This window comes from Diachasma alloeum, unplaced genomic scaffold (assembly GCF_001412515.2).
Source record: "Diachasma alloeum isolate Michigan unplaced genomic scaffold, Dall2.0 Dall_scaffold_00302, whole genome shotgun sequence".
NCBI classification, from domain to species: Eukaryota; Metazoa; Arthropoda; class Insecta; order Hymenoptera; family Braconidae; genus Diachasma; species Diachasma alloeum.
The window spans coordinates 464204-485564 of record NW_021680441.1 but is presented as its reverse complement, the minus strand read 5'-3'; the positions used below and the strand labels follow the sequence as shown (position 1 = coordinate 485564).

The 21361-nt window shown below is 36.2% G+C and overlaps 3 protein-coding genes across 5 annotated transcripts; 2 read left to right on the top strand and 1 right to left on the bottom strand.

The window, feature by feature from the left end:
- Nucleotides 1-278: 278 nt before the first annotated feature.
- LOC107039675 (calcium channel flower) lies at nucleotides 279-6015 on the top strand. Of its 2 annotated transcripts, XM_015259430.1 has the most exons (6): nucleotides 279-391; nucleotides 493-613; nucleotides 1855-2062; nucleotides 2356-2463; nucleotides 2652-2819; nucleotides 3913-3996. In XM_015259430.1, exons 1-5 carry the CDS (start codon nucleotides 389-391, stop codon nucleotides 2776-2778), a joined length of 567 nt encoding a protein of 188 aa, XP_015114916.1. In that variant the 5' UTR covers nucleotides 279-388; the 3' UTR covers nucleotides 2779-2819; nucleotides 3913-3996. The 2 variants fall into 2 exon arrangements, with proteins under 2 accessions (XP_015114916.1, XP_015114917.1); XM_015259431.1 differs by lacking the exon at nucleotides 2652-2819 and having other exon boundaries at nucleotides 3913-6015.
- A 570-nt stretch (nucleotides 6016-6585) lies between these two features.
- On the bottom strand, nucleotides 6586-16272 carry LOC107039661. Of its 2 annotated transcripts, XM_015259411.1 has the most exons (7): nucleotides 16052-16272; nucleotides 13993-14052; nucleotides 13226-13618; nucleotides 12047-12619; nucleotides 11003-11242; nucleotides 9818-10487; nucleotides 6586-8668 (listed from the first exon to the last, which is right to left on the bottom strand). In XM_015259411.1, the coding sequence occupies exons 2-7, from the start codon at nucleotides 14011-14013 to the stop codon at nucleotides 8376-8378; spliced, it is 2190 nt and encodes a 729-aa protein (XP_015114897.1). In that variant the 5' UTR covers nucleotides 14014-14052; nucleotides 16052-16272; the 3' UTR covers nucleotides 6586-8375. The 2 variants fall into 2 exon arrangements, with proteins under 2 accessions (XP_015114897.1, XP_015114898.1); XM_015259412.1 differs by lacking the exon at nucleotides 12047-12619.
- Nucleotides 16273-16437: 165 nt separating this feature from the next.
- LOC107039663 (tryptophan--tRNA ligase, cytoplasmic) lies at nucleotides 16438-21332 on the top strand. The gene is made up of 4 exons (XM_015259414.1): nucleotides 16438-16686; nucleotides 18809-19281; nucleotides 19782-20246; nucleotides 20621-21332. The coding sequence occupies exons 1-4, from the start codon at nucleotides 16518-16520 to the stop codon at nucleotides 20783-20785; spliced, it is 1272 nt and encodes a 423-aa protein (XP_015114900.1). The 5' UTR covers nucleotides 16438-16517; the 3' UTR covers nucleotides 20786-21332.
- The last annotated feature ends 29 nt before the right edge of the window (nucleotides 21333-21361 follow it).

Sequence of the window (21361 nt, the reverse complement as noted above, 5' to 3'; positions counted from 1 at the left end):
AGAATCCCTTCATGAAAATGGATCTTAATAGATCAAAAAAAAATTTTAACACCAGATAATTGCACAAATTGGGTCCGAAAAAATTCTCTTCATAGTCTACTCCACCCAGTCCACTTTTGCGAATTTTTTCAGACTTCTAAATTGACTCTGCGCAGCATAAAAAAATAGATGACAAATAAAAGAAATTCTCAAGCCTGTTTTCACCGAAAAGTTCGTCGTCTCCTACCGGGGAATCACCGAATTAAAATGGGTCGATTTTTTTCAGTACGTCAACAGCATTCAACGTGTAAAAAGGTGAGTGAAGAACAGAACAAGAGTGCTCTAGACAGTGGTGGTGTCAGCTGACGAGTGTCCGATCAACGTCAGAAGTTGAGGGAATACATTCACAATGGTAATCACCAGTCCCATATCTTATCAGTTCCCCGTAGAAAATCAATCCAGTGGTGGTAGGATTGTGACGGATAAGTCGTTAAAAATGGTGAATCATTTCAGTCGTTCGGTGAAAAAATAGCGTCCATAATGGAGCGACCTGGACAGGATCCAGTGAACAAGGATGACGTGCCCTGGTACCTGAAGTATGCGGGACGTGGTGTGGGAACTGGCGGAGGCTTCAGTAAGAAATTAATTAACCCATTTTTTAATGAGAATAAGGCAGTCTGGGATTATCGATTTCATTGGGAATCTCGTCTCCTTTGGAGCTGTTGAATTGATCTCCTGGGGTTATTCTGTTTTTGAGGGCTATTTTTCCCTTGGATTTTTGCAAATCATGTTGCTTGTTTTGGGAGTAATTGGAGTGCACTAATCAGCCACTGGAACAGAATGGATACGATGTTGGAGGCTTTTTTTATCATTTTTCTGTTATTGATTATTATTTAATAAAAAATTTGCTGAGTGGAATATTCAGAGGACTCACGACATACGAAACAATAGATTGAAATCTTCATAAAAATCACTAGCAATTTTTAACTTAACTTTTAACGTTATTTATTACAAGAAACATACATTCTTACAAATGGCCATTACCCGAGGGCCTTCAGCTTATCAAGTTTTATTTATTTAGAAGTTCAAAGATTTTAAAAAGGAAAATTGCATCAATTGTTTATTTTTTTTTTAAATTTACTTCTAGTAAATTCAAAAAAAAAAAGAAGAGAAAAGTTTTAAAATTTTTTTTCCCGTTTTTCAATTGATTGTTAATTACCATAAATGTATTGATGCAATATTCAGAGGATTTAAAATTTATTATCAAGCTCTACTTATTCATGAGTTGAACCATAATTTTGATTTGAGGAATTTTATTTTCCTACGTTTGATGTAAACAAATGTTACGGGCTATTAAATCATCAAGCGATAATTAGAAAAAGAAATTCCCTCGACCACTTGCGTCACGTAAAAAGTTAATTAGAAATTAAATATAAAATGTGGAATGTGTCATCAAAAATTCTTGAAAGCATTCTAAAGAGTAATGTAACATTCTGAAGATTATATTGATTTTTAAGGAATTTCAAAACCTTTAAAAATGAATGAAGAAAACGAAATAGTAAAATTTCTTTATTTCGACAATGGATTCTGCATTGAAGTGGTAAAACGACGATCGAATGCGAGGAAATGAAGGGTCTCGTCTCTTAAAAAAAATTCTTATGCAACAAAAACGTGAAATTAAATCCACTTCACAAAGAGATGAACTTTTTGTGCACACAAAAACTTCTCTAAAAATTGTTAGCAACGTATAAATATCCCTGCTGCACAAAAAACTTTCACCTTGACGTTTTATCGTTATTAATCACAAGTGCGAGACTGAGATTTAGCGCAAGAAATGGTGGAAAGTTAATTAATTAATAATGATTCTCGTTGCAGTTGCGATTTTCCTTGGTGCTTGGAACTGCATTGGCATCCTCCTGGGTGATGTATCGTGTCTGATCAGTGGGATGTGGCAAATGGTGGCTGGCTTTCTGGTGATAATTGTCGAGGCCCCTTGCTGCTGCATGTTCCTTGATTTCGTTCAATCTGTGAGTGATAATGTCGAGAGGCGGCCGTACTGGAATCGAGCCGCTGGTTATTGTATGTAAGTACTCAGCAGAATGGAAAACTATTGAGAAATTTAGGCTCGAGAATATTTTGTCAATGGATTGATTGAAAGAAAATGAAACAGCAAAATCCAAAGTTCAGAGCAAGGCCCGGGGGGACACCCGAGGGGAAAAAAGGAAAATGTGATTTTTTTAAATATTTTTTTTGGAGAATGTGATGCTGAATTTCAATCGAATAAACAAAAGAATAGTGTAACTGGCCTAATGCAATCAATTGAGTTATTAATTCAATTGAATGTTTAAGTCGTAAATTTTTCTTTCATAATTCCAGAATAGCGCTTCCGGCGATATTCCTCTGCCCAGGAGTATCCAGTATATTAGGAAGTGGCCTGATCTTCGGTGCGGGAGTGATCTACGGTCTCATGTCCATCGGGAAGAAGTAAGTAGGCCCTCAAAATTCTCCCAAAAAATGTGTTTCTGCTTTCTAAAACCATCATTCTCAATAATCACGTGTTATCCAACTCCTCAATTGGGTTTTACACCTCTAATCATAAAAAAAATTGACAATGTAAACTGAAAATGGGGGAGAATTGTTTGACTAAAAATGGGGATAACGTGAATGAACAGAGGACAAGGGCCTGATCCAGCTGGAATGGGCTCACCATCGGGTGTTGTGTCACCACCACCTGGTACAGGACCAACTGATCATCATACGACATTGATGGAGGATCCAGATGTCTGGAGGCCAACATAAAATGGATATAGCAACATTCATTCCACCACTTCGCTAACAAGGCAATAATCATAACTACATTCGCAGATATCCTGTTATCCTAATGCATGGAGTAATGATCATCTCTGAATGGGGTTGTGGGTTCTCGTGGGGTACTGGAGAACTCGGGCTTGCATGGGCTTGCTTAATTAGTTTTAAGAGGTAGAAATGATTATGTTTATGGTTTTCGATTTTTTTTCTTCGTTCTCGTAGTGCAGTTTGCCGATTTCATTTAGTAGAAACGTAAAATGTGGAAAATTTTTATGAGAATGAGTCTCGAGAGAAAATGTTCGAAGACTTTTTTTGGAGAATTTCATGAGCTACAAAAATGTCATTTGAGGTTCTGTAGTAGAATTGATTTCTGAGATATTTGGATTTTTGTGAGAAAAAGTCGAAATTGAGTTTTAGAAATTTTTATGCTATGATACGTTTTTCAATTCTTATTTTGCTAATTATGTCGAAATCTCAGAAGACATTTTATGTGGGAAATTTTATGACCTACAAAAAATGTCTTTTGAGGTTTTGCAGTAAAATTGATGATTTCTGAGATATTCGGATTTTCGTGAAAGTCGAAATTCAGTTTTGGGAAAATTCCCCTTGACATTTTGTCGTACAGTCACCCGTTATCAAGATAATTCGACATCTAGCAAAATGTAAAAGTTTCTCTCCAAAAAAAAATCTCCACAAAAATTCGCCAATCTCGCTTAGACTCGAAGAAATCCATCAGAAATTCATCTGTCTCGAAGCCGATTTGACTCACCCCATTTTACCCCTTCGTGGATGCCTTTGACTATGAAAATTCAGTTATTAAAAATCGTAAAAGTATTACTGACCTAAAAGTACTTCCTCACCTCGCTAAAAACGAAGTTATCTCGATGACGAGTGGTTTCAGGGAGAAACTTAACTAGACATTTTCTGTCGTAAATTTCTTCGTCAGAAAAGACCTTGACATTTCCTCCCAGAACCACTCGTCTTCAAGATCAATTCGCATTCAACAAAACAGTCAAATTCAATTCATAACGTTTTACCAAGTCATCACCAATTAGAGGAGAATAGCATGGACCCTAGGGAAAACAGCATTCCTTCTGATCACTAATATTCGATTGATGTTTTCAGGGCATCGATTGACGATATGAGTGTAGCAGCAGGGAATCCCCAAGCACCTGCAGCAACAATGCGAGCGAATCTCGTCGATAATGCACAGCCGATAGGTTTCACCAATAAACCAGATAGCAACGTTTGATTTAAGTAGTGATCAATGAAATTGATTTTCTCTCCAAGTGAATGTGGTGGACAATGGGTGGTGGCAGGGGAGAAGTATCTTTCAATTAGACTCTTCATTATTTTTTTGTTAAATCTGGTGAATGGAAAAGGTGAATGTTCTTTGAGACAGTCGAATGGGTGCTCTAGTCATCCCTCATTTATTGTGTTTCCGTATTGCTCTGACTCATTTGACTTGATGCTGAGTGAAAACAAGTGATAGACTTTTGAGACTCGAGAGATCCATTTTTGGAGATTGAAAATGTATTTTTTAATGGTTTCCGTTCTTTTTCAACAGTTGAAACTAGTGATGATTTTTATCCACTAATTCAGGATGATTTTTGCTCATTTTTTAAATGATTTTTAACGTACGAATGAATGTGCCAAAGCCAGTTTCACATTCAGATGATCAATTCCGTTTGCGTTGAATTTTCTAGGGGAAATTTTTCAAGTATTTTTGGTTTTTGATTACAAAAGACATTCACAGCTTCCTGATGCATTCCCGGTGGAGGTATTTGTTGTTTTTTGATGGAGAAAAATTAGATTCATTAACATTTAATTGCCAATTTTTCTAATTCTTTTCCCATTGATTATTCATTACTGAAAATCTATTGGATGCAGCACTCAGAGGACTAAAGTCACTCGAAACAACAGATGAAGATCCTCCTAAAATTTATTATTAAGTTTTTATTTATTTAAGAGTTACAAGACTTGAAAAAGAAAAATTACATCGGGTCTATTCACTTCGAGTAAACATTCTTTTGATTAATTGCAAATGTTTTTGATTAATTTTGGGGAAAATTCGAGTTTTCAATGAAATTTTTCCATTGTATTCGACTGGTGAGACAGTAGCTGAGAGTCGTTGAACATGATTTTTCTTTTTCAGTAATTGATGTTTTGATAAATTGAGAGTTTCAGTCTTTATATTCGACTAGAGAATACTCACAACTTGAATTAATTCCTTTCCTGCTGGGAAGACATATCGAACTTGGGGATTAATAATTCATGATACAGTAATTAACAATTTTGAACAATTTTATTCTCGAACGAGAATAATTGTTTTTGAGTTAAGAACCATCATTTTGATTTGGGGAGTATTCTCTTCCGGCGTTTGATGTAAAAAAATGTTAGGGCCTCGTTAAATCATTAAGCGATAACATGAAGAAATTCCCTCGCCTTCTTGAGTCACCGATGAAGTTTATTGTAAATTACATATATGTGAAATAAATGTGTGTCATTAAAAATTTTCGACAGCATTCTAAAGAGTAAGGGGACATTTCAAAGATTATTTTTTGGAAATTTCAAATTTTTTAAAATGAATGAACAAAAATGAAACAGTCAGGTTTCCTCATTTCGATGATTGATTCTGCATTAAAGTAGTAAAACGTATTCCTTCGAATATGGAATTCTCATTACTAATGTTATTGCCTCAGGAACATTCTGCAGATAATTTCATAATTAACTTTAGTACAGAATCAGTGATGAATGAAGGAAAATGTTCATTTTCTCATGTTTTCAAAAATTAGACATTAGAAATGCAACAGAAATATTTGAGGCGATTTGTACTTTTTTTCATTACCCACCGAAAACAATTTAGAAAAAATACAATAATTTCATGTAGAAAATTCTCAGGAGGCTTCTTAGAGTTAAAGACCCGTAATGTGTCGATTTGAGTTAATGTAAAATGTAGTGATAGGAATCATTAACTGAATTGCGATTATTATATTAGAAAAAACGGATGAGATAACTGAAAATATCATGTAGCTAAAAATTTGGTGTTAATTCACGAAATGTTGAATGAAAAATAAAACACGACGAAAAATGTTGAAATAAAATGTCACTTGTGAAATGCATGAGTATTTTGAGTCGAAGAGTGGAGAGATTGCTCTCGATATTCTTCGAAGTGTTCAAGTTATGTAAAATGAAATTGTCAATATAAAGATACTATTAAGTTGAAAACACGACTTATTCTTTACAAATCCTAATTTTTCTCTTGGAAAAAAATTTTTCGATTTCGATTTCTTCTTTGGTGGTGGAATAAAAATCAGGGAACTCTGAATTATACGCGACAGGTGTTTCTTACTTTCATTTTTATTATTAGAATTTAAGACCTGGGTGGATTATCTTTCGAACGTTATCTCGATTGCTTTTCCATCTTGATAATGTAAAATATATCGTAATTTCCATTGGATTTTACATCACGCAGGGGTCCCGAAAAATTATGATTGTACAATAAAAAAAAGTAGAAAAAAACAATCAAGATCACGTTCAAAAGATAATCCTTAATAAAAAAAATCAAAATCAAAAGTATGCATATACTCTTTTTTGTGACGTTTCCATTAAAGAGTTTATTTGCAGACAATTTTTTTCCAAATTACTCTCATGAAATTTAATTGATTAACTTCACCACACGACTATTGCCTCAAGGAAGATCTTCCGATATTTTCTCTCGAAATCTGACAGTAACAGTAAAAAATTTCAGTCCTCAAGGAGAAAAAAAAATCTGAAAGTTATTAAATGAATCATCAATTTATTGAGTACATGCTTCTATTATACATCGACTCAACTATACATTCGGCAATAAAAAATATTCTTAGAATCCTCAACTGAACTCAGTGAATCCCGGATCCACCTCCTAAAAATTTTAACAGTAAATCGAAAATTAATTCGATTATTGGAATATTCATCCATCATCTCAATACTTCGATGGCAATTCCAATAGTTTCACTGTTCTCAATACATGCTCTTCATTCCCTCACGTGTCGTGAGGGTTTTTAAAGCAAAAACCTTCATAAATCTGCCTGTTTTAATTATTAATTAAGTAAATCTGTAGCAAAATAGTCCACTCTTAATATCTTCGTCTTCTCCAAACAGAAATTATCTCGATAATGAGTACTTCTACGAGAAAATGTCAAAAAACATTTTTCGTTCAGAATTTCATCAGTTACAAAAAAGGTCTCTTGACATTTTCTCGGAATCCCGTAGTTCTCAAGATATTTAAAGTTCACAAAAAAATTATTTTACTCATTTATAAAAAAAAACTTTGAGAAAAAATAATCTCCAACTATCGAATCTAAGGGAAAATGTCAAGAGACCTTTTTTGTAGCTGATAAAATTCTGAAAAAAGAACGTTTGTTGACATTTTCTCGTAGAAGTACTCATTATCGAGATAAATTCCTCATTAACACGACAATAAGAATTGATCTCAACGTCCCTTCGCTACAGAAACCATTTCATCTTCTCGTAAACTTTGATTATCAATAAAAGAAATATTTGGGATTCAAAAACCCTTCACTACAACTCTTTTTAAATGTCTTGAAACACAGGGAATTGTAATAAAACTACTTATGACAGCCACAGCCAGCAAAAATCACAAGCAGATTTGCAATGAATACATTAAACTTTATATCAATTTCATAGAAGGGAACAATTCTCGATTAATAAACTAGAATTGAACCTCACATACGTAAAAATATGTATTTCGTAACTGCTGATGAATTATAGGAGTCGATTAATCAATCAATTGATTACAACGACGAATTGCATCGGTTTCGCGTCAAATAAATGAAAACACGAAATGCAGTACGCAAAGACCATTGACAGGATTTTACGGTTTAAATAAACAAAGATGTTCCTCTCAGTTTAATTGAAACACTGATGAGGATGTGAACAATTATATATTCATCATAACGATGATTTTTCTTTTCATATTTTTCAATCATCAGTTCCACTAATTCTCAATTCATTAGCGAAATTATTCAGCAGTCCAAGTAATTATGGAGTTGAAAACAAAAAACAAGACACGTTTTGCTGAAAATTTCCTCAGCCACAAAAGCTGAGTTTTCCCTGCTAAAATCACTTATTCTCGACGTATTTTGATAATTAACGAACAAGTCACATTGACCATTTCGTTCATGAAACCATGAGCAATGACATACTCTCACATTTCTTTTATACTCCCAGAAAAATTGTTAACGAGGTAATCTGCGGAGGGAACGAACCCCAATGTCGATAATGAAATTCATTCTCTGAAGCTCAAAAAGATCATGAGCAATTTATCCTCGAAATGACTCGATTCTTCATCTTTTGTAATAAATCCTGAATCACCTCGACGATTATCGACTTCAGGAGACAATTTCAATTGACATTATTTTTTTTTAACTTTCTCCTCTCATATTTTCTCCTAAACTAACTCAAGATAATTTCATAATTCCGTAGAAATAAAAAATCGTCTTGATACCTTTCACAGAATTCTTCACCTCAACTCCAGTAAATCCACGTTCTCCACCGACTCCACATAAAAACCTCCTCGAAACCCTCTAACTAATGACACATTTGTCTTTGGACTCAGTAGACGACGTCCTAGTGCCCCTCATGCGCTCCTTCGCGATGACCTTCCTCTGAACCTCATCCATCATTTTATGTTTCATGTTCGTCAAATCAGGATACTGAACGTACCCCCCATTTCCATCTTCCACTGGAGCACTTGGCTGTCCATGATGTGCTCCAGGTATTTCTGGAGTTCCAGGTGAAGGTGGGGGACGATAATGAGGATTTGCCCCAGGGAAAACACCTGGGGTAGCTCCGAAGTGGTGGGGATTGGACGGAAGGCCTGGTAAAACAATTGAAGAAAAAATGTGAGACGTGTTCCATCCAAAATATTAATGCAAAAAATGATTTCGTCTCTACGCAATTTAAAACTTGGGGCTTAGAAAATTCACTGAATTCCATAAGACTGGTAATAACGAACAAAAACAATAAAGATTTCTGAAATGATGAAAATTTTTCAAACAGGAACCTATAAGAGTTCATTTAGAATTAGACTAGACCTGTGCGCACGCTTATGTATTCGTTGTGAAAATGAAGAAATCGAATTTATTAAACTTCATATACTCATAGATGTTTTATAAATATTGATAATGACTTAAAGAGAATTAAGAGAATGAAGAGTGAAACATCAATGAATAATTTTTAATCTTCGATTAATTCTTTTTTTTTTACTTTTTAAAATAATCCGATTAAAATCTGTAATTGTTGAAAAATGAGGGGAGGGTTGTGAATTGATTTCCTAGAAAACTGAAAAAATTTCTCAAATTATTTGGGAAACCGGAGAATTTTCATGAATTTTGTAGAGTTTAGAATTTATGTATGAAAATCTGAGAAGCAAGAATTGATCATTTTTGCGTGTGATAAATATGAAAAAATAAAAATTTGGGAAGTGAAGAATAATTTGTGATTTAAAAAAATTTAGAAATACTATTTTTTTTCTCATGATCAACAATTAGGCAATTTAGGTATGTTTTGATATAAAGATAAACTTCACACATGAAAAAATGAAAAATATGAGGGAGAAGAAATTTTTGGCATTTGAAGAATTGAAAATACCGGAGATTTTTTTCAGCGACTAGTTCACGTGACTCATGTGGACAGGAGGCGACAGTGAGTCTTTCTTTTTGCAATTGTTCTTCAAATTTCTGCTTTTTGTTGTAGAGATCGTGGGAAGGATAATGGGCGAATAATCTACTGACTGACAAAAATTGGGCTTGTGACTTTAGTATTCGCTCAACACGGCATTGTGTCTTTGTTACGTAAACTTTGAGGGCCCAGACGGCATAAAAGTTATGAGCATTTGATAATATGTATTTTTGACACAATAAAAACAAACGGCCATATAAAGCAACTTCACGTTTCTTTCATCTTCACTAAACAGTAACATCTCTATACGATTTTCCATACTCAAGACGTTTCAAAAAACCTGTACCTTGGGGAGGCAGTACACCTGGAGGGTAGTTAGCCCCCCCTCCAGGGGACTGATACCCCATCCCCTGACTTCCATAACTCGGCATCGAACCGAACGGAGGTGGGTGTGCGAACACCGGAGGAATAGTCCCCCCAGATCCCCCCAGATTCCCTCCGAATCCACCCTGCCTGGGCGAATTCTGCCCTCCACTCGTCTGCAAAGGATCATCCACCCTGGATTGATGATTCTGAAGCTCTGGAGATTTACTCTTGATGGGTTTCCTCACATTCTCAGCTTTAGCTTCAGAGTTTTGCTTCTTCTGAGGGTTTGAAATCTTTGGGATTGGATTCTTCGGTTTTTCCTGGGAATTCTGGGGATTTCCATTGGTTAATTTGTCTCGATTCTTCTGGAAGTTCTTCTGGGGCTTCTTCTTCAGATCTGACGAGTCCTCGGTTATTGTGTTGGCGGTGGAATCCGTCTGGTCGTCAGTCGACTTCTGATTACGAGACTTGTACCTAGCACCCGTGAGCTTCTGGGAGGCCTTCTCCTCTGGGGGTTGAGTGTTCCTGTCCACTTCGACGTGGCACGTGAATTTTAGGGTTTTCTGGAGCTCTATCTGGAGGTTGTGGGCTCGTTGGACGAAAAGACCCTTCTTGGCGAGGAGATTCTTTGGGATACGAACGGTATCGACCTGGTAAAATCAGTTTTAATGAGGAATTTTTTTTTATCGTAAAATGAGGACAATAGATGAGGTTTTGTTTGGATGAAGAATATCTTTTTTTCGGAATTGGGTTTTGAAGAAAATGTGACAAGAGATTTTTTTAAATGAGAAAATTTCCAATATATATTCTTCTGGACTCAAAAATTACCGAGATAATTGAGGATTCATAACGAGATATGAAGGATCGACCAAATTGTTCCGTTTTATCATTTCAAAGATAAAATGTTAATGATTATTTTAATCTTCAGGAGATTAACTTCATCATTGAAAATCATTGCCACTAATCGGGCTGTTTTCCTCCACGGATTATCTCGTTTCTGATTTTTATGGGATTATAAAAGGAAGGTAAGAGTATATCGATGCTCATCATTTCGTGAACGAAATGGTCAGTCCGACTTCTTCTCATTATCGAAATAATTTCTGAATTAACGAAAAAGAAGAATCAATTTTTTTTGAAAATAGAGAAACAGTGAGAAATATCTTACAACTCCTTCAACACTGAAATTCTGTGCATTACACTGGATCTTCAACTTGTACCGATACTTCCTCGCATTCCTCCCGCTATCGTACATGAGCAGATGAGCACGTAGAGCTCCATTATCGTAAACAACGACATGAAGAAGGAATAATCCAACATCTGGAATGTCCAGAAGTCGATCCATTGTTCGTGGAAACGAGTAATCCAAGAAGAAGCTCGTCGAGTGGGGAAGTTTTCCATCGCAATGCTGAAACAAACAGAATGAAAAAATGCATATAATAAGAATAAGAATGGATTAAATTAAATGAATCTAATTGTGAAGACGGAAATGGGACGGAAATAAAATTAAATAAAATCGCAAATTAATCTAAGCACTCTTTCGCTAGTTTATATTGAATTTTCTGTGCATACACACACACATGACCCTAAAAACATAATTTCTTCACGTTTCATGTTATTCTAGACCATTTGCAATCAACATTCGAAAATCGAAATATCGTTCAAATACATGGCTCCCATTCGAAGGTAAACAAGTGGCCCATCGTACAGGTGTAAATCGAGTATAGTTTTTTCGCTAATAAATTAGCAATTTGCTTCCGCATGGATTAATCGAATTGAAACAATAAAGTGCATATTCGGTTTTTTGTTATCAATTTCAGATTAGTAGGGAAGTTCAACCTTGACTTGGCCTTGTCAATGTCGGTCCAGGGTTGGGCCAATGTCGGGGCATTGTTGGCTCAATGTCGGCCAAGGGTCGGGTCAATGTCGGCCCAAGATTGGCCCCCTAATATTTTAAGCCACGATTGAAAAGATTTCGATGATTATTTATTGAATGATCTTCGAAAAACTAAATTGGAAAAAAGCTCACATACATACATACGTACATACACATACGGACATGATCTAAAAACAGCATATTCGAACTCCTGAGATCAAAATTAGTCATCCTGACACAAAAAAATGGAAATTTTAGATTTGACGAATACAATGCTTCCATTCAGAAGCACAACTATAATTTTTCCATTCCATTTGATTTCTATCTACTCTTTACCTTTCCCTCGGCCACTTTGGAGATGGCAACAATTACCCGACCATTCTCGGAATATCTACACAACGGTGCCCCAGTCATTCTCTGGACACTCTGGAGAACTTCCTCCTTGCCTACAACGTTGACCTCAGATATGTGCACCTCAGTCTTATGAAAGGTGTCCACATCGATGGGAGGATTTGAGTTTTTGGCCCTGAGACGCTTCACATTCACTATTTCCTCGAGGTTTGGCTCAGGGTCGAGATACTCCACGTACTTTAAATATCCCTTCGGGGTATTTTTCTTCATCATGGCCCTCCGCCATCCCCAAGGCGCCTCATCGTTGGCCCTCACCTTCACCTCGACCTCCCGGCCCTCACCAAAAAATGGCCTTGCAGCGTCCTTCATTGGAAGACGAACTTGAGAGAACGGAAATCTTGACTGAGGCATCCAGTTGTTCTCGAAGGTCACAGATACTTCTTCGGGGAAGACGTCCGTGATGGAGGCCTTGTAGTACGCGTTATTGACGCACACCTCGACATCTAAATCCTCCAACTTGGGTATATTTTCTTCGGAGTCGGGACGATTGTCGTTAGCCTGGTGTAATTATTAATTATGATTGATGAGTGATGATGGGGTGGTGCGGGATTATGGGTTCCACAGGTGGAAGGGTTGAGGAGAAAGTTTCGAGAGAAATTTTAGATCAGTTTTTATAGAATCACGACTTTCATATGACCCTCACATGACCCGTATATGATCCTTATATGACCCCATGAGACTCTTTTGACCCTCATTTTGAGCCTTATGACCCTAAATTTCAGAGGAAATCCTACTGAACATTTTATAGAATATCCTATAAGAAATCCTGTAGGAAATGTTCGAATTCTCCATAGCATTTTCTACAGGATATCCTGTGGGAAATCCTACAGGATTTTTTCATACGTGATATAGCTCCTGATATTAACACATAATTATGCACAATTAATGAATAATATGGATGATTATAGAACTGAATAGAAAAATCTGGAGATTTACTTAAGAAATTCTATTAGTCCATCTATATAAAATTGGCATGAGAAAAGATAGAATTTCTTAATAGAATTCCAACATAAATTCAGTAAAATCTTTAGCAAAAGCGTCAGATTTTTCTATGAATTTTTTTTTATAACCAACAATAAATAAATAAATCACTGAAAAATTCACCTTGACGTAGACTCCACTGTGACTCTCCTTGTAATGCTGACGAATTTCCTCGATAGACCCCTGGACCTTGCAATTCCAAATCCAACAGGGGAAAGTGTTCCAGGAGGCATTGCTGTTCTCGCTGGTGACGGACCTGAAGTCGTCGTCATCCTCGACATTTCCCCCGATCTTCTTCCTGATTGTCTCCATCTTCTCGGCAAGATTCTCAGCCAAGTAATTTCGTGTCTTTGTGTACTTCATCTTGCATATGGAGCATTTGTCGTTGGGGGAGTCCTGGCTGCAGGTCAAGCAGACGAAGTGGCCTGCCTCACAGAGGTAGGTGTCCCGGATCAACGGTCCGCGACACTGCCCGCATTTCAGATACTCCTCCAAGGTGTCACACCAACTCAAAATCTGAAGATGAAGAGTTACTTATGGAGAGAAGAAATTCGACGATGATTCCGCTGTTTTCATATTTCTAATGTGGCTTTTGCGTATTTTTATTCCCTTATGGGAATGAGATATATGCAGCACTTATATCTAGCATTTATTTGGCATACCACATTTTTGGCCGAAAATATATCTGGGATATATTGCAGATATATGTTAAATATTTAACATCGAGATATGTGCGCATATTTATATCTAGGATATATCTGGCATATGACATTTTTGGCCGAAATATAAGTGAAATATACTGAGATATGTGTTCGGATATGTTCTTTCCATGAGGGATTGCTTCATTTTTTTTCGGTTGTTTGATAAACTGATTGGATATATGATACTACCTGTTGCTGTAACTCTTCCATGATGGATTACCCTCACGCCTTAAGCTTAATCGTTGGAATCTGCAGCATAAAAAAAAATTATTTCAATTCACTAAATTTTTTTCGTTCGTAATTCTCTGAAAATAGAATACGAGGGGGAAATTGCTCTTGTTTTGCATGTAATATAGTCATTTTTGCGGTTATTTTGCATTTCATTTCCTTTTATCATTTATAATTCATTGTTCATTTCATTTTAGTAAATTGAATAAGATTTCCTTCTTACTAATTTTGTCAGTTTCAATTTAGTTGAATGTTATCATCATCATTATTCTTATTATACGACCCTTTCTTCTATACGACCAATTGTCTTTGTTACAGTTCTATCTCTCCCCTCAGCCCTTCGATAAAATGTTAATAGAAAAATTATATTGACACATACTTGAATGAATTTGAAGCATGATATTGAAAGATATAAAAAATTATTATTATAATTTTTTATTTAATCATCTTAAGGTAATTCAGTAGCGAAGGGGTAGAACGGTTTCAGTTGGAGGGTGGGGCAAAATGAAACAGTCGAAAAACGACAAAATCCTTAACGCAATTCAAGCAAAAAAAATTTTTTAATAAAAATTTTTTTCTTCAACTTTTGTTTATCAATTTTTTTTATTCTTGGGAGTACTGATGAGAATAATGATTTTCCATTCAGCAGAATGGAATATTACGAATAGAAAATTATTAGTTTCATCAAGATTCCCAATAATAAAAAAAAAGTTGATAAAATTTTTCGAATTGTTGGTTCGATGAGGTGGAATTGTTTAAGGGAAAAATGGGAATTGTTGGATTGTGGAATTGTTTACGAAATGGGAGAAAGAAAGTGAACGATAAACGTGATTTTAGGTGAGAAGTATTTGGAGGGAGAGGCGGACTATCAACACAAAGAGCCGCATTGTTCGAGCAGGCTACCTTAGTTAATCGTATCATTGTGTGTTGACATTTTACGACTCAGACCGCTAGGGACTCCGAACAAAAAACAACGAAACACCACAAAAGGTGAAGGATTCTGGGGAACCGCAGGGACACGTCACGAGGTGAAAATTATTGTGAAAAATATATGAAATATTTTTCGAAATTTCTTGCTTCATATTTCGATATCTGGGTTTGATCCCTATCACCACTCGATCCCATGCGATAGCTGATAAATAATCTGCTCGATGAGCTGAGGAGCAAATTTATATAGAGATACGGGAAAAGAATTGAAATGGTTTCCGATTATTTGTTTCCCCTCGGTGACGGAATCATGAAATTCGACAAGGTTCTGTTAATTATGGCGTCATGCTGATATTATCAAATTCTTGAGAAATGTCAGCATATTTTTTTACAGAAATTTTATCCATCACAAATAAGGTCTTGTGAAATTTTCTCCTGAACAAAAACGTAATTTTTAATGAAAAGTTCAACTACTTATAAATTTATAATTTTTTTGCAAAAATCTATTTTGCAATTGTCAGTAATGATGGAGGAGAGCAATGTATTAAATCCATCAATCGTTCGTCAGGGAATTATTCGGGCGAGGGGCGGGTTTAGGAAAAAATGTCACAAAACATTTTTTGTTGAGAATTTCGTCAGCTACAAAAAAGGTCCTATAGTATTTTCTCCTACACCTGTTCGTTTTCGACATACTTCAAGTGGGCGAAAACGTAATTCTTGACCAAAATTCCACCAACTCTCAAATCACTAATGAAACTATTCGATTATCACAGTAATTATCGATACCAGTAGAAAATGTGAAAAAACATTTTTTATTTAAAATTTTCTTCTCTACAAAAAAGGTTCTTAGACATTTTCCTCAAAACCCACTCGTTCCCGAGATTCTTTCACAATTTCCCCCACACCTCAACAACTCTTTCATTTGAATCTCCGTATCGCCTCCCCCCAAAATTCCCACTCTCTCTCATTTGTCTTTTGTGCAGAAAAATCATCATAAATAGTCTCGCTCAACGTTCATACCTCAAGGCCCCAGCCTTTCTCACTCCGTAAATCACAACGGTATTAATAACGTAATAATAAAAAACTCACTTACATTTCCTGGACAATCACGATAATTATCGCGAAACAATTTTCGGTCGCGTCGGCGTCAGAATAATCACAACTGACGTAACTGCCGAACGCCGTTGTGCGTCTACAAGGGGGCCCACTTCGACCGAATAAAGAATCGCGTCATTTTTTATCCACAGAGTGAGATAAAAAACCGGGAATACCCGAAGTGCCTCTAAAATGGATATTTATGCGAAATTCACTAGGAATTCCCTAGACAAAAAAAGAATACGAGATGGAGAAACGCGATTGGTTGATTGTGACTCTTGTTTCCGGCGGGGACGAGCGGGGATTGGCCGAGGACTCGTCATGCGCGGATGAGACGATTTCGAACTGATCTGGAGATCAAAGAATTTCCATTGAACATATCCTTTCAATTTTCGTCGGTCGCGGTGACGTCATTCTCGGTCGTCTTGCGTTATTAGAGAGAATTTTCAGAAGATTGAGGCAGAATGAATACGATTAATTACCTCAGGAGCTTTTTTCCGGGGCGAACTGAGGAGGAAATTATCGAGGATTTAAGTTTGTTGGGGATTGATAAGGAAACTGGGGAGGATATCGTCACCCCGTGGACTGTGCAGAGTGACCACGAGACTGGGGTCGATTATGATAAACTTATTGGTAAGTGGACATGAAGTCTGATTGGAGTAATGATGAGTGAAATTAATGGACGATGCTCGTATGATTCTGCTGGTGGATTTGGTTTGGAAAAAGTGTGAACAAGTTTCGCAAGAGTTTGGGAGAAAATGTTTGAGATTTTCGGTGGAGGAAAGAATTTGCAGCGAAAAATATCAATAGGGGACGATGGGGTAAAATGGCCACTTTTTGCTTTTTTTCAAGTGCTAACGGCTTATTGAATCGTTAATGAAATTGTATCATTTTTTTCAATGAAAAGGGCAATTTTTCCCCCTTGTGGTGAGCCTAGACTGAGTTCAATTGATGAACATATTTATGAGTTATGAATATTTTTAAAAAAGTGAAAGGTGTCCATTTTACCCCACGCTCCCCGAGACATTTTCTCATAGGATCAATCGCGTCTGGAATGACTGAGAATTTTTAAGAAGACGTGAGGAATCGACTCAATTCAAACGTTTCTTCACTTCGAGGATGAATTGATAATGATTATTATTTTTTTTCCTGCATAATTACCAAGATAATTGGATAGTCTCATTAATGAATTGGAAATTAGATGGATTTTCGATTGAAAATTACGTTTATGTGCCCTTGAAATCGCTCGATACGAGCGGCTTTCGGAGACAATGTCGGAGGACCTTTCGTAGACGAGAAAACGTTTCTTCACTTCGAGGATGAATTGATAATGATTTTTTTTTCCTGCATAATTACCAAGATAATTGAATAGTCTCATTAATGAATTGGAAATTAGATGGATTTTCGATTGAAAATTACGTTTATGTGCCCTTGAAATCGCTCGATACGAGCGGCTTTCGGAGAAAATGTCGGAGGACCTTTCGTAGACGAGAAAACGTTTCTTCACTTCGAGGATGAATTGATAATGATTTTTTTTTCCTGCATAATTACCAAGATAATTGAATAGTCTCATTAATGAATTGGAAATTAGATGGATTTTCGATTGAAAATTACGTTTATGTGCCCTTGAAATCGCTCGATACGAGCGGCTTTCGGAGAAAATGTCGGAGGACCTTTCGTAGACGAGAAAACGTTTCTTCACTTCGAGGATGAATTGATAATGATTTTTTTTTCCTGCATAATTACCAAGATAATTGAATAGTCTCATTAATGAATTGGAAATTAGATGGATTTTCGATTGAAAATTACGTTTATGTGCCCTTGAAATCGCTCGATACGAGCGGCTTTCGGAGAAAATGTCGGAGGACCTTTCGTAGAAGAGAAAATTCCCAACGAAAATGTTTTCACATTTTCTCTCGCGATCCGTAATATTACCGAGATAATTTAAAATTTACAACAGCCATTGGGCTCATTCCGTCGATAATTATCAACTCAAAAATGAACTTTGTAGGGAAAATTCCCAAAATGTGGGGGTTGTCCCCCTTCGGCTATTTTTTCTTCAGTGAAATGCTTTTCTACTTTTGTAGTCGAACATCAGAGCTTTCATTTGAGCCCCATTTGACCCCAAGTTTCCGGGCATTTTACAATGTTTTTATTATTTAAACTTTGCAGATCTGAATTTGAATCTCGATATTGAACGTTAGAAAAAATTTTAAAAATCTGAAAAAAAATTACAAAGTTTATTTTAGGAGGAAGATTGACGAAATAATTGAAAAATTGCAACTGTAAAAAATTACAAGGATGAGCTATAAATCATTTGTAACCAACGAATCTTAAAAAAAAAATTCTGTGTAAACTAATTTCAATGACGCTGAATATTAATTATTTTTTTCAAATTTTCCTCACGCAATTCAATTGTCAAGTTTGATGATTGAAAATGGTTGAATCTATAGTGTGATCTGCACCAAACTGTAAAAGATACTTGGATATCTTTAAATTCAGTAGCGAAGTGGTAAACTGGTATAAGTTAATTTTTACTGTTGGCCAGTTTTCAATAAATATCTTGGAATCTAAGGGAGATAGCAAAATTATTATTGTAACCGTTTTTGTAGAGCCGATTGAGAGCTACAACAAATATGGTTATGAAAATTTCGCTATCTCCCTTAGATTCGGAAATATTCCTCAAAAACTCAAGGGGGAGATAAGTCGACTTAAACCGCTTACCACTTCGCTACTGAATTAAAATCCTTCGTAGAAAAATTTGGAAGCACCAGAATCGAAGAAGACCTCCTCAAGAGATTCGAGAAGATCACCGGGAGAGCCCCCCACCGTTTCCTCAGGAGAGGGATTTTCTTCTCCCACAGGGACATGAACACAGTCCTCGACCTCTACGAGCAGGGAAAGCCCTTCTACCTGTACACGGGGAGGGGTCCAAGCTCGGAGGCGATGCACCTGGGCCACTTGATATCCTTCATGTTCTGCAAGTGGCTGCAGGACGTCTTCGACGTTCCCCTGGTGATCCAAGTCACTGATGATGAGAAACTCCTCTGGAAGAACCTCGAGGTCAAGGAGGCCATTAAACTGGCTCACGAGAACTCCAAGGACATCATCGCCTGCGGCTTCAACCCTGACAAAACCTTCATTTTCTCCAACTTCGAACATATTGGGAACAATCCTGAATTTTATCAGAATATCATCTTGATTCAGAGCAAGGTGACATTCAATCAGGTAAAATGATACATTCAATTTCATAATTTCATTGATAAATTGAGAATTTGTGGGTATTTTTTCGATAGACAGGTATAAAAAAATTCTATTTGTTCTTCAACAGATTTCGAATTTCTGGTTGATTTTTCTCGTGAGATTTTTTCTATAAAAATGCTTGGGCATCAATTTTGTAAGTTTTTTCTCTTCTTCTCATCAAGAAAGTCAAACGAAAAAACTTAGAAAATTTGAGCCGAGGAAATTCTACAGAAAAAATCTCAATAGAATAAGTTATAGAAAAATTGAATTTTATTAACTTTTTCTACTGAATATTTTCTATTGAACATTTCAATAGAATCGGCCAAAAACTAATAGAACAGTTCAATAGAAATGCAATAGAATTTTCTAACGAATTTGATAGGCTTTTCTATTAAATTTTTTCGTCCGTGTGGTGACACAAGGCCAAAAGAGAGCAAGCTTCTTCATTAATCAGATTCATTCTCTCTTTCTTCCGCAATAATTAGGTGAGAGGAATTTTTGGGTTCGTGGAGAGTGACGCAATTGGCAAGATAGCCTTCCCGGCCACGCAGGCAGCCCCAGCCCTGTCCACCACTTTCCCCTTCATCTTCAAGGGCGAAAAGGTCCAGTGCCTCATCCCCTGTGGCATCGACCAGGACCCTTACTTCAGGATGACTCGTGACGTTGCTCCAAAGCTCGGACTCCCCAAGCCCGCTCTCCTCCACTCCATCTTCTTCCCAGCTCTGCAGGGCTCCAGGACCAAAATGTCCGCCAGTGACAGCACCTCAGCTATTTTCCTGACTGATTCTGCTGAGCAGATCAAGGACAAAGTCAATAAGTACGCTTTCTCTGGGGGAAGGGCCACTGTCGAGGAGCACAGGAAGGAGGGGGGTGATTGCGAGGTTGATACGTCCTATCAGTGGCTCAAGTTCTTCCTTGAGGATGACCAGAAGCTGGAGGAATTGAGGAAGGTAAAGAGAACGCAATTTTTTGGTTTTGAAATATTTTTTTTTCGATGTTTTTTCCTGATTTTATCGCGACATTTGCATAATTAAAATTGATAATTATGAAATCATAACTCATATCAATTACTTTTATCATTGATTTTATTGAGCTTAATAATTATTGAGCTTTCATTATTTTAGGAGGGTGAGAGGAAAGAAATTAATTTTTTTAATTGAAATTTTTTTGTGGGAATTGCTGGCAAACGATTTTCTCTTCAATATTTTTTACTTGAAGTTAACGAGATATTTTCAAATGAATGGATCAACTGTCTAGTGGAAAAATGGAATTTCCTTGCGTTTGTAAGGCGAATTAAGTTTGTAAAAAGTGATTTGTATTTTAGAAATACACGAGTGGAGAAATGCTGACTGGAGAACTCAAAAAGGAACTGATCGACGTCCTCCAAGCACTCGTGGGTGAGCACCAGAAGAGAAGAAGTGAAGCTACTGACGAAATCGTCAACAAGTTCATGGTTCCACGCGACCTGGGCTTTGCGTTGAACAAGTAGAAAGAGTAGAATAAGAAATAATTGAATAGATCAAGGAAAAATGCAGTACTCAACTGATGAATCTGCCAACTCTTCAGTATTATCTCTATTCATTTACCTATGGTATTAAATCGTGGGGGAAGTAATTAATTTCTTAATTTTATTATTGAAAGAGATGAATATATCCAGAGATAATTTTGTTAAAAAATTTCTTTTCCTGCCATTTCACTGATTACGTTCATTCTTTCTCTGCAAGACCCATTATTACACTATAATTTCTCTATTACCGTATTATACAGAGTTTGAAATGACATCCAGAGACGTTTCAAGGTATTTTGATTATTGGAGTTAAGGATTTGTTAATTAGCTAGATTGATTGAACATCAGAGCTGCAATTTTTTTACTTTTTATTTTGTTTTTTTTTTCACTTTTATTTTCATTTAATGCACACGATTTACTGTTGATTCCTCATTAATTTATGGAATTGGAATAATCACCTTTCTTCGTTATGATTTGTTTCCTTATGTAATAAAATTATGGAAAAATAAAAAAACATTCTATCGGTTCATCGCAGATGGATTTTTTTTCTTGTGCGTC